Raw genomic sequence first — 13,182 nt, 5'->3', positions numbered from 1 at the left:
TGTCAGAAGTTTTTCTGAAAAGCTTATTTTTCATGCATGAGAATAAAGTCTCAATTTACATGGAGGTGGCATTATTTATTTAAGTGGCACAAAGTGAGATGGCTATTGGAGAACACTCTAAAGGTAACGCTATTTGATACCGTTTCCCGAAATGGCAAAAGTGGTCAATAACTGCTTTCATACCCTGTCCTCTCCTTGAGGGGTTGTGTTACACACACACACACACACACACACACACACTGCTGGTATGATGCATGTCTCGCCGACGGTGACATTGTAACATTCGTCTCCCCTCTACAGGAGACCGATGCTTTTTCTGTAATTTGGTTCGATTTCCTCCAAAAACGTCTTTAGTGTGGGAGACAGTGGCATTGTCTCAGATGTATTTTTCTCTCTCTCCCAGGTACGTTGATGATTCTGAAGTCGGCTTGTAGTTACAACTCCAGCTACATTGACAGGCTCATCTCTGTGTTTATGCGCTCGCTGCAAAAGATGGTCCGAGAACACCTCAGTCCCCAGCAGGCCACCCCCGGGCCCACCGAGGCCAGCACAGGTTGGGAATACACACAGACTCACACGCGTTCAGAGACACTAACACACAGGGCTCCAGACTAACTTTCCCCCTGGTTTCACTGGAGCTACTTACTTTTTCAGTTGGTGGCACCAGCCCATCATTTGGTCGCACCGAAATTTTGCCGCAGTGTCACGCAATACATTTTTCCCCCGTAATCCTCTCATAAATTATTCACGGTGCTAAAAATGTTTTCGTCTAACATGTCCAACTTAAATCAGTGGTTGTCATGTATTTTTTGTTGACAGTTAGGCTATTGTTGCTATACACTGAGTGTACAAAACATTAGGAACACTTGCTCTTTCCATGACAGACTATCCAGGTGAAAGCTATGATCCCTTATTGGTGTCTCTTGTTAAATCCGCTTAAATCAGTGTAGATGAAGGGGAGGAGGATGGTTAAAGAAGGATTTTTAAGGCTTGAGACATGGATTGTGTATGTGTGCCATTCAGAGGGTGAATGGGCAAGACAAAAGATTTAAGTGCCTTAGAACGGAGTATGGTAGTAGGTGCCATGCGCACCGGTTTGAAAACCAAGCAGCGTTGCAGATTGACTTATCATGCTCAGCAGTTTCCTGTGTGTGTCACTAATGGTCCACCACCCAAAGGACATCCAGCCAACTTCACACAACTGTGGGAAGCATTGTAGTCCACATGAGCCAGCATCCCTGTGGAACGCTTTCGACATCTTGTAGAGTCCATTCCCCGATGAATTGAGGCTGTTCTGAGGGGAAAAAGGGGTGCAAATCAATATTAGGAAGGTGTTGCTAATGTTTTGTACACTGAGTTTGTTTTACCGTCAAAATAGAAGTGAATTATTTTTTTATTTTGTTCAATAGATTCATTTGCCTAAATCTTTTTAGTCCACTAATATCACATGCAGTAGGCCAACTGGTGGCCTGTGGGTGATTTTAAATTATTATTTTTTACATTTAATTTATTTATATTTGGATTTATTAATACTAAACACCAGCAAATCCACTCCAAATTGTTTTAATTTTGGAACTGTGTTTTACAGGATTCCCACACATAGTAGAGACATGGTGCCTTCAGAAAGTATTCACACCCGTTGACTTTTTCCACATTTTGTTAAAATGAAGAAGAAAAAAATATTAACATTTATTTGTCTTTTTTTTTTGTTGCCAGTGATCTCCACAAAGTACTCAAATGTAAAAGTTGAAGAAAAATTATAACATTTGTAAAGAAAAACATGGCTAAAAAACACGAATATATCCTTGATTAAATATGTATTCAACCCCCTGAGTCTATAAATGTTAGAATCATCTTTGGTACCGATTACAGTTGAGTCTTTCTGGGTAAGTCTCGTAGAGCTTTGCACACCTGAATTGTACAATATTTGCACATTATTATTTTTTAAATTCTTCAAGCTCTGTCAAGTTGGTTGATCATTGCTAGACAGCCATTTTCAAGTCTTGTCATAGATTTTCAACTTGATTTAAGTCAAAACTGTAACTAGCCCACTCAGGAACATTCAATATCGTCTTGGTAAGCAACTCCAGTGTATGTTTGGCATTGTGTTTTAGGTTATTGTCCTGCTGAAAGGTGATTTATCTCCCAGTGTCTGTTGGAAAGCATGATGCAGCCAACACCATGCTTGAAAATATGAAGTAGTACTCAGTGACGTGTTGTTGGATTTATCCCAAACATAACGCTTTGTATTCAGGACATAAACTTAATTTCTTTGCCACTTTTTTTTGCAGTTTTACTTGAGTGCCTTATTGCAAACCGGATGCAAAATATTAGTGTTCTGTACAGGCTTCCTCCTTCACTCTCTCAATTAGGTTACTATTGTGGAGTAACTAAAATGTTGTTGATCCATCCTCCGTTTTCTCATTTCATAGCCATTAAACTCTGTAACTGTTTTAAAGTCATCATTGGCCTCATGGTGAAATCCCTGAGCAGTTTCCTTCCTCTCCGGCAACTGAGTTAAGGACACATGTGTCTTTGTAGTGACTGGGTGTATGAATACACCATCCAAAGTGTAATTAATAACATCACCATGCTCAAAGGGATATTCAATATCTGCTTTTTTATTTTTACCCTTTTACCAGTAGGTGCCCTTCTTTGCGAGACAGTGGTAAACCTCCCTGGTCTTTGGTTGAATCTGTGTTTGAATGTCACTGCTCAACCGAGGGACCTAACAGATAATTGAATGTGTGGGGTACAGAGATGAGGAAGTAATTCAAAAACATGTTAAATGCTATTGCATATAGTGAGTCCATGCAACTTATTATGTGACTTGTTAAGCACATTTTTTCTCCTGAACTTATTTAGGCTTGCCATGGCAAAGGGGTTGAATACTTATTGACTGAGGACCTTTCCGCTTTTCATTTTTAATTCATAAAAAAATGACCATAATTCCACTTTGACATTACGGGGTATTGTGTGTAGGCCCGTGATAATCTCAATTTAATCCATTTTAAATTCACTCTAACTAGGAGTTGGAACCAAAATTATATTATTTTTCCCCCGTTCCGACCAGCAAAACAAACTTAGGAACCGGTAAAATGTTTTATAAAAAAATGTTTTGTTCCTTTTTAAACCTCTTACATTACTTCACCAATGGATAGAGCAGCTTGCTAAGGAGTGGGCAAGCTATGTACATGCATTGGATGGACAAGTCTAGTGTAGGGTTGGACATACGACTGAAATTTTGCGGGTGAGGTGAACGCTGGGCATCTTGCTTGGGCCTAACTCATGCATTATCTGAGTTAGGCCCATAGAGTTATACCTACAGAGGAGTTGCTTTTATGGAGGAACTTTTAATGTTTTTAAACTTCAAAGAGTTTGCTTAGAGTTTGACCAGAGCTAGCCCTTGACCACGACTCTGTTACATTACACATAATGCTGCCTAAGTTTAGGAGCTAGATTTGAAATATGAACTTGTCTTGAGTTTTTGTACTTGGGGGGGGAGTCATGAACACAAAATAATGTTAACTGGTTCCCATGCTTTTAAAATAACTTGTTTTTGGTTCCAACCCCTGCCTGTAACACTACAACATGTGGAAAAAGTCAAGGGGTGTGAATACTTTCTGAAGGCACTTTATATGTGATCTATACAAATGTAAGCAGGTTAGAAATGATGTTTTAGCCAAATATATATGTTTTGACTTCTTGCGGTCAACTTTCACTCTACAAAGTATCTGTAAATATATTCCGGTCCTCAGACCATCCTCTCAGAAAAAGTCGTCCCACGGCTGAATCTAGTTGTTGATCCCTGCTGTCGGCTAATTCATTTGGGACTAATTCACCTCTTAAGGAAGTGGAAATTAAAAAAAACATTTGCCAGATAAATATACATTTACTAAATAAATATACTATGGCTGCTAGTTAGCCATGTAATTGATTTAATATAACAGTAAATTAATTGTCCCAACAACAAAACGAAGCCACCCGAGTGACTTATATAGGCCTACCGGTATGCACTGACTCACAAAACACTGCGGTATGCACTCGCGCATGCGCTCTGTATCTTAAAGCTGTAAACGGTGCCAATCACTCAAATATTGAGAAATAAATGTTATACCTACAGCAAGCTGGGATCCTCTATCCAACAAACATTGTGCTTTCAAAACAATTTTACAGTTTGAAATGTTGCGCAATCAGAACACATTTTTCTCTCCCTCTAGAGCGCACAGGAGGGAGAGGGAGTGAGAGTGGCTCGCTCATCACAGCAGCCGCCAGCGAAACAGGTACAGGGGCAGATCAGACACGTTCATTGTAGGAATCAGGATAACTCTGTTTGACCAAATCATGGTTTTGAAAAATAGGGAGTTGAATGAGATGCGACCATTTCAACATTTAACTCGCACAGCCAAGTCAAAGGGACTTAAAATGCGACTAAATGGTTGCACTCTGGAGCCTTAACACACACACACCTTTTACCACATACTCAGGCCCACCAGTCCCAGGTCTCCCAATAGATGTGTTACCCAGCGCCAGCAGCCCAGGTGGGATGGCATCAGGTTACTTCTTACACGGCCTGGTTCTCTGCTCCATTTCCTCCAGTCATCAGCCATTATTGTTCTCCCAGTTCTATAATACAGTCTTCCTTAGTTAGCCTTCATCAAACAGGGGTGACATTTCAGCTGGCTGACCTTGGCACCCCCTAGAAACAGTTGGATTTCCTTATGTGTGACACTGAGATGAGAGGGTGTAGCAGTCAAATCACAATGTGTGTGTGTTCCGGACACCTCCAGAAACCCCTCAGGACCCAGAGCTCAGATATCCCCCTATCTCGGGTCTGTTTGGCCCATACAGAAGCCCCTGTATCAGTGTGAATGGCTGGAAGGTCTGGCTCATCCACTGGGCTGATAGAGGTCTCACTGGGGATCTACCACGGCTCTGATTCCCCTCCTGGGTTGTAGATACAGTGCGATGCCTCTGGCTGAGACAAACAGTCTTTTTACCTTGCACAGTTTCTCCAAAGGTTAGATGGTCCTCCTGTTTAGTGTTTTCTGCAAGTTCAGTGTTCGAGTGGCCACTGGGTGCTGCTGCAGTGAAACTGCATTTACTGTTGGTCATAGCCAATGAGCCCAAGCCAAGCATCTCTATCCCTGCTCTTCCTAAGACCGGTAATGATAGTGAGATGCTATCAGGCTTTTTAAATGGATCTCTAATGACCTATATGTTCACTGTCAAAGAACCCAAACACACTCTTTTACACTTTGTAGTGAATTGACATTCTATGTCATGACCTCTAACCTCTCCCTACAGTGACTAGCGAACTAGTGATGCTGTCTCAGGACCTGGTGAAGACGCGTCTGTCCGTCATGACCTCTAACCTCTAACCTCTCCCCACAGTAACTAGCGAACTAGTGATGCTGTCTCTGGACCTGGTGAAGAGTCGTCTGTCCGTCATGTCCATTGAGATGAGGAAGAACTTCATCCAAGTCATCCTCACATCGCTCATCGAGAAGTCGCCTGACGCCAAGATCCTCCGCGCCATCGTCAAGATCGTGGAGGAGTGGGTTAAGAACAATTCCCCCATGGCAGCAAACCAGGTGAGAGGACCATTTTTCATCACATTTCCCTGTTGGCTGTTTAGCAAACACTGAAAACCCAGGACATGCATTGCTAATGATCTGTGTAAGAACAACTAGCCAGCAAAGCAATCTGGGAACCAGGAAACACAAATCTACACAGGTGTCTTTGCTCTGAGTCCAGCAGAGACAATGAGGGGGGAGCGAGGACCAAAGGTGCTACACACTCCCCCCTTCAGATGCACTAAAGATAAATGAACTGAATCAATCTGCTCTCTCCTCCATATCTCTCTCGCTCCCTCCATCCCTCTCTCCATCCACAGATGCCCAATCTTCGTGAGAAGTCCATTCTGCTGGTGAAGATGATGACCTATATTGAGAAGCGTTTCCCTGATGACCTTGAGTTAAACGCCCAATTTCTGGACCTCGTTAATTACGTTTACAGGTAATTACACCCATTAATCACCTGGATGAGTATGCACGGCAAACATACTCGCGGCGCTATGCTATTTCACCCATCAATTGGGGGGCATGGGCGTAGAGAGAAAGGCGGGAGGGAGTCTGCTGCAGAGAGAGGAGTATGCCAGGTCATCGCCACAAACCATTCATCCATTGAGCAGAAGGGAGTGGGGTGGAGAGAGCGCGGGAGTATGCCACCACACCACTCCATCTATAGAGAGAGAAAGGCAAAGACAGAGGTTGGGGATAGGGTAGACAGAATGATGGGGGTTGGGTTTGAGGGTCTTCCAGTGACAGGACACATGGTGTGAGGGAGAGATGGGAGGGTGGCAGAGGGGTGAGGCAGCCAAGCGAAAGATGACTGACTCCTCAGCCCACTGCTATTCATCCTGGCTGGCCCTCTAACCACAAATACCACTCATCCGTTCCTCTCCTCCAGTCCTCAAGACTGCCCCATCCCTTTTCCCATTCTGCCTGTCCACAGACGATCTGCTCTGTAAGTCACGTAACTTTGAACAAGCTGTAAAACTATGATTGACGCATCACCGTCCACATAGCATCTGCTCCACGACGACGTCTTTGAATAAGTAGATGGTTTAGTAGCTTCAGTATAATACACTCACTGCTGAGACATTACTCTTCCTCTTTTAAATACTCTAGAGACCCATTCACCAGGGCTGTGGAATGATCTAGAAATGATTGTATAGCTTATTACACAGCATTTAATGTGGGATGTTAACCGTTTTACTATTCCGCTAGGATTATCATTAAAGATAAGGTGCTCCGTTTTTTTAAACATTAAGTTTAAGTAACTGTCTGCATCCTACACTGTTTCACTTCAATGACCTTCATTGCTTCTTCACTCATTGCCATGATGCTTTTAGCTCCTTTTGTATCTTAATTGTTATGAAGGAGCTTGCTCTGAAATGCATTAGCGTGAACAACTGTATAAGATAAATAAATTGCAGTCGTAAACCATTTTCAATTAGATATAAAGAATGCTTACATAGATGCATTTCAACCCTCTTTGTCCAATCAGGGACGAGAGTCTCTCAGGAAGTGACATCACGTCGAAGTTGGAGCCGGCCTTTCTGTCGGGGCTGCGTTGCGCCCAGCCTCTGATCAGGGCTAAGTTCTTTGAGGTGTTTGACCTCTCCATGAAGAGACGTGTCTATGAGAGGCTACTCTACATCTGCTGCTCTCAGAACTGGGAGGCCATGAGCAGCCACTTCTGGATCAAACAATGCATAGAGGTAAGGACATGTACTGGGACGAGGGGTCCAGTCATGACTGTTTTGATGTCAGTTGAGACATTTGAGAGCTTGGGGACTATAAGGTTAACTGCACTTTTGTCAATGTAGTTAACAGCTTTGTTCTCTGTTTTCAGTGTACTCTAAATACTCCCAATTCATGTTAAGTTCAAAAGAACACAAGATAAAAATGTTAACCAATGAGGGTTCGGCTCTCCATGTTTCTGAATACTCCAGTTAGGACTAAGTCCTTTGAAGAGGTTGCTGATTTTGAGCTTTGAAATCTAACTATGTCCTGTTTTAGCACAAATAATTATTGTATACAGTGGTATGTGATGTAGCTTGTCCATAGTGTCTGTACAGACTGCCTTTTTTGTGAAGTGTCTCCATAATGCTTCAGACCCCCTAGAAAGTGTTAACCTGAATTTCTGTGGTCTTTTTTTCTGTGTCACTCTCTCTCTGTTAGCTGCTGCTGGCGGTGTGTGAGCGTAACAGCATCATCGGGACCAGCTGCCAGGGCTCCATGCTCCCATCCATCACCAACGTCATCAATCTGGCCGACAGCCACGACCGTGCCGCCTTCGCCATGGCAACCCACATCAAGCAAGAACCCAGAGAGAGGGAGAACAGCGAGACCAAGGAGGAGGTGAGGATGCTGCGCAACAGGAATCCGAGGGTCACACGGACACACACACTAAGAGACGTGTTGACACACACAGCCCCATTATCCCATCGTGTGTTTGTTATTGGGGAGGAATAACATCTAGTTCTCCCTCTTTGTTGACCTGTATTTCCTGCTGCAGCAAACTGTTTCCCCCACAGATTTGATGCAGTATTTATATAACAGTCAATATTTTCTGTTTACCTTTCCTCCCCCATCTCATTATGATCATCTCTCCAAGGGGAAAGACTAAGTGCTTTTGCATATATTACAACAAATGACTAAATGTATCCCCCATCTCTTCTGTTCTTCCTTTCCTCAATCATCTTCTACTCTCTCCCCCTGTCCTTTCCTCTCCCTCCCCCCTCTCTCTCCTCCAGGATGTGGAGATCGACATAGAGCTAGCCCCAGGGGACCAGACAGCCATCCCCAAGAACAAGGAGCAGGCAGAGAAAGACACAGGCAACCAGCTGCACATGCTCACCAACCGCCACGACAAGTTCCTCGATTCCCTTAGAGAGGTCAAGGTGAGTTATGACACAAACCCTTGCCCTGTTAGTTCAAATCAACCCTCCCCGCCCTCACTGTCAAGTTCAACGCTTTTAGCAAAAAAGACTTTGGCTTTGAGCACACATTCTACATTTGATAGATTATATGGATGAACCTTAAGGAACCAGATTTGGAATGTGCTAACTTGACCCCTGAACCTTTATCTTGTAGGTTGTTCCACAGGAAAGTAGCCACAAAATCCTGTGGAATTTCCTGCACAACCTTTAATGTGGGATTTTTGCTGAATGATTCTTGTAGGTCTGTTTTGTAAGAGCGAGATGTTAACCCCGTATTGTCATTTTGTCTGATGCCTACCTGTGTTGTCATTGTGTCTGTGTCAGACGGGGGCGCTGCTGAACGCCCTGGTCCAGCTGTGTCACATCTCCACCCCCTTGGCTGAGAAGACCTGGGTACAGCTGTTCCCTCGACTGTGGAAGATCCTCTCTGACCGTCAGCAACACGTAAGTACTGCCAGGTCAATGTGCATTAACATGTCCTGTACTTCCAGGTCATAAGGTTGGCACTAGATGGCCAGGCTACAATGGACGGTAAATTCAATGTGCTCACAACTGGATTGGGGCCTGTTCAAAAGGGGGCAACATTCTGCAACGTTTAGGTGGAAGAAATCATGTCCGCTCCATAGATGCACTATTGTAATAGTAATTATTTTCCAATGTCTATTCATGGTGTTTCTATCTGCAACGTTGATATGAGCTATTTATACCTTCTGTGCAAGTTTACAGGTCAAAACCCTGGTTGTCATGCCGTGATAGAGGTCAAAGGCTATGGCGTGACTCATTCTCTCATCATTATTTACCTGGACAGGGCCGTCAAGGGCCGACACGGGTCACAGGCTCTGGCCTGACCTGACTGGTCAGCACCACACTCGCACACAGACACTCTGAGACACACAGACACTGAGACGTGCACTCTCTCCAAGACAAACATACACCTCAGCTCTGTGACGTTGGTTAGCAGACAGTCAGCCTGACCTTGGCTCTGCCATTTCTTCCTTAAAACATGCAATTTCCTCTTAATGAGGAACCATTCATTTATGCAGAATATGTAAGAAGAAAAAACATACTGAGTTTAATGAACCAGATGCCTCCAGTATTAAGAGGCTCATTTAAGGGCTCCTGATTTGAAGTGATTTGAGCTATTAACTTTCTGAGACGCGTTGGAAATAGAACTAGACGTCTTAATGATGTTTGTCACTCACAGACGGACATGGATAAAGACTTAAATAGGTTGCATATTTACGCTGATAATTATCTGGTTCTAAATATCTTCATGTGGTTTCAGGGTACTGACTGCTGGAGGAAAAATCTATTCAAGGCATTCAAATAGTGATTCTTTTGGCTGAGGCTGTCTCTTAGATGATTATTCTGTGCTAGCTAGTATGGTGGCGTCCAATTTACTTCTAGCTTGTTTTCAGTTGTGCATAATATTGCATGCTTTTGGCCATAGAAACACATTCTGTCTGTCCTCTTTAACCTTGACTCCCCTTCCCCTCCTTTCCTCTCCCCAACCATCCTTCCACGTCACCTCCCTCCCAGGCCCTGTCAGGTGAGATGAGTCCTTTCCTGTGCAGTGGGAGCCACCAGGCTCAGAGGGACTGCCAGCCCAGTGCCCTCAACTGCTTCGTGGAGGCAATGTCCCAGTGTGTGCCCCCTATCCCCATCAGGCCCTGTGTGTTGAAGTATCTGGGGAAGACTCACAATCTGTGGCTGCGCTCCACTCTGATGCTGGAACAGCAGGCCTTTGAGAAGGGCCTCAGCCTGCACAGCAAGCCCAAACAGAGCACCAACGAGTTCTACGAACAGGAGAGCATCACTCCACCACAACAGGTACGGGTTTACAGACGTCATCTTGTTCACTTTCAGTTCTATTAGATGAGTACATGGTTAGCTTGGTAACTTTCCTTCAGACATTGCCTTTGTACTTACTGTACTGTCCATTCATTAAATGGGTATGGCTGCTTGACAGGCACTGCATCCTGACTAGGGATGTAACGATTCATTGATACGAATTGGAATCCAGTTCAAACGTTTAAGATGCAAGTGCATCGGTCCACAAAACTCCAAACCGATTCAAATGTAGCATGAACCAGTTCACTAACCTTTCACCATTGAAATGCTTGTAAGATGACTTGTGCAATAATCATAGGCTTTATTGGTTGCAAGACAACCCACCGGTGCCCACTGTCCAGTAAACTCTAGTTGTACATACTAGAAAGCACAGCTTTCTGTATATCGTTGAAGCTTATAGGGAAACTAACACGATCAGGACTACTTAAAATAATTTAAAAAAAATCCAAAATCAAGTCTCCATTTTATGGGTAGAATGTGTTGTTTTAATCAAATTGCTACAATTTAGGCGATTTAAAACTGAATTTCAACAGTATCCCCCTTTAACCATGTCAACGTTCCGAACTGAACTTTACCTGCGGTGATCTTTGTGGCATGACAATGCATGTGATTGACTGGAAATTATACCTACAGTAACATTATTTCTTTAGATTGATTTGAACCTGCAGTGACATTATGCTGGAAGTAACATTAGATTGATTTGAACCTGCAGTGACATTATGCTGGAAGTAACATTAGATTGATTTGAACCTGCAGTGACATTATGCTGGAAGTAACATTAGATTGATTTGAACCTGCAGTGACATTATGCTGGAAGTAACATTAGATTGATTTGAACCTGCAGTGACATTATGCTGGAAGTAACATTAGATTGATTTGAACCTGCAGTGACATTATGCTGGAAGTAACATTAGATTGATTTGAAATGTACACATTCTCTTCAAGAACATGCATTTACATTTTTGTAGCTTTATGTTATGAAAACCATGTCAGTTTAACTTGAAGATTAGGGTTAGACATGCCTCTTTCATTTTATATCATGATAGTAGAAACTGTCAACCATTCCCATACCCAACAGACACTTCCTCGTCTTTATACTTGTGCTCAACTTTAGATTCTATTTTTATTACCCTTTTCTATTGTTATTGTTGCATATCGAGAGGTGAACCTGCAAGTAAGCATTTCATTGTGCTATGTACAGTGTGTATCCTGTGCATATGATGAGTCCATTTGACTTGATACAGCTCTGACTGATCCTGCTCAGAGAGGCCCAGCTCCATGAGCAGCAAATTTCCATTTAGACTGGAAAATGAATGTCTTCATGCAGTAACTGTTAGTGCATTGAATCTAATTGTATCGCATTGATTTGTTCCTCTTATCAATCCGAATCGTTTCAAACTAAAAAGAATATAGTTCCTTTATCGGGGCCCATGTATCTAGATGTGTATGGAATAGTCTTTGAAAGGGAAGATGTACACCCCTGATCCCAACTCTGTGTGGTCCTTTAGGAGATCCTGGACTCCCTGGCAGAGCTGTACTCTCTACTGCAGGAGGAGGACATGTGGGCGGGGCTGTGGCAGAAACGCTGCAAGTTCCCAGAGACCTCCACGGCTATTGCCTACGAGCAGCACGGCTTCTTCGAACAGGTGAGGTCTTGTTGATTGATGCACTGGCAAATGTTATAATGTTGAAAACATTGTACAATTTCGACTACATAGCCTACAGCTGGGTAGGTAGCCTTGCACGAGCCTTGGCTTGCGCGAGCCGGAACAGCTCATGGGAGCAAAAGCCTATCTCCTGTTTCTGTAGCATGAGGCAGCTTGATTTACAACACCCCTTGGACAGGGCGCTAGTCTATCGCAAGGGCTTGCCCCCAATCTATCTCCTTAATGCCAAGCCGAAGGCAGAGATGCACCGTGTCCCATTTTTCCAGTATTTGGTATGACTCGGCCGGGGATCGAACTTCCAATCTCAGGGCGGACACTCAACCCACAAGGCCACTGAGTTGGTCACAGCTGGGTAGTGCTGACTATTTACTATTTTTACCTTCAACAGGCCCAGGAGAGCTATGAGAAGGCCATGGAAAAAGCCAGGAAGGAACACGAGAGGAGCAACGCCTCTCCTGCCATCTTACCGGAGTACCAACTCTGGGAGGACCACTGGATACGGTAAATAACTGATCTATTTACTGGTGTAGTTGTTACTCCATCGTAGGTGTAATAACTACATAATTACTGTCATAACTATGCAGTTACTATGTCATATCTGTATTTGCCATGTAGTTAATCGTGTATAAAGTAACTACATGTTCCTTCCATGACATTAGGAACACCTGCTCTTTCCATGACAGACTAACCAGGTGAAAGCTATGATCCCTTATTGTTGTCTCTTGTTAAATCCACTTCAATCGGTGTAGATGAAGTGGAGGCTTGTTAAGCCTTGAGACATGGATTGTGTATGTGTGCCATTCAGGGGGTGAATTGGCAAGACAAAAGGTTTAAGAGCCTTTGAACGGGCTATGGTAATGAGTATCAGGTGCACTGGTATGAATGTGTCAAGAACTGCAACGCTGCTGCATTTTTCACGCAAAACAGTTTCCCTTGTGTGTCAAGAATGGTCCACCACCCAAAGGACATCCAGCCAACTTGACACAACTGTGGGAAGCATTGGAGTCCACATGGGCCAGCATCCCTGTGGAACGCTTTCGACACCTTGTAGAGTCAATGCCCCGATGAATTGAGGCTGTTCTGAGGGCAAAAGGGGTTGTGCAACTCAATATTAGGAAGGTGTACCTTTTTATGTTTTGTACACTCAGTGTATAT

The 13,182-nt window shown here is 43.5% G+C and overlaps 1 protein-coding gene across 12 annotated transcripts in view; it reads left to right on the top strand.

The window, feature by feature from the left end:
• The window catches only part of trrap (transformation/transcription domain-associated protein), an 89,183-nt gene that overhangs the window by 36,588 nt on the left and 39,413 nt on the right, over positions 1-13,182 (top strand). For 8 of the 12 annotated variants that reach the window (XM_045710316.1, XM_045710315.1, XM_045710309.1 and 5 more), the window contains 11 exons: positions 404-553; positions 4,221-4,283; positions 5,395-5,594; positions 5,897-6,018; positions 7,072-7,285; positions 7,749-7,928; positions 8,324-8,470; positions 8,834-8,953; positions 10,049-10,339; positions 11,869-12,006; positions 12,416-12,528. In XM_045710316.1, coding sequence (XP_045566272.1) covers positions 404-553; positions 4,221-4,283; positions 5,395-5,594; positions 5,897-6,018; positions 7,072-7,285; positions 7,749-7,928; positions 8,324-8,470; positions 8,834-8,953; positions 10,049-10,339; positions 11,869-12,006; positions 12,416-12,528 — 1,738 coding nt within the window. The remainder of the gene's footprint in view (positions 1-403; positions 554-4,220; positions 4,284-5,394; positions 5,595-5,896; positions 6,019-7,071; positions 7,286-7,748; positions 7,929-8,323; positions 8,471-8,833; positions 8,954-10,048; positions 10,340-11,868; positions 12,007-12,415; positions 12,529-13,182) is intronic. The other 4 variants (XM_045710319.1, XM_045710318.1, XM_045710317.1 and 1 more) reach the window with 1 other exon arrangement.

The sequence above is a fragment of the Salmo salar genome, chromosome ssa28 (assembly GCF_905237065.1).
Source record: "Salmo salar chromosome ssa28, Ssal_v3.1, whole genome shotgun sequence".
NCBI classification, from domain to species: Eukaryota; Metazoa; Chordata; class Actinopteri; order Salmoniformes; family Salmonidae; genus Salmo; species Salmo salar.
This window is presented reverse-complemented; position numbering and strand designations above follow the sequence as displayed.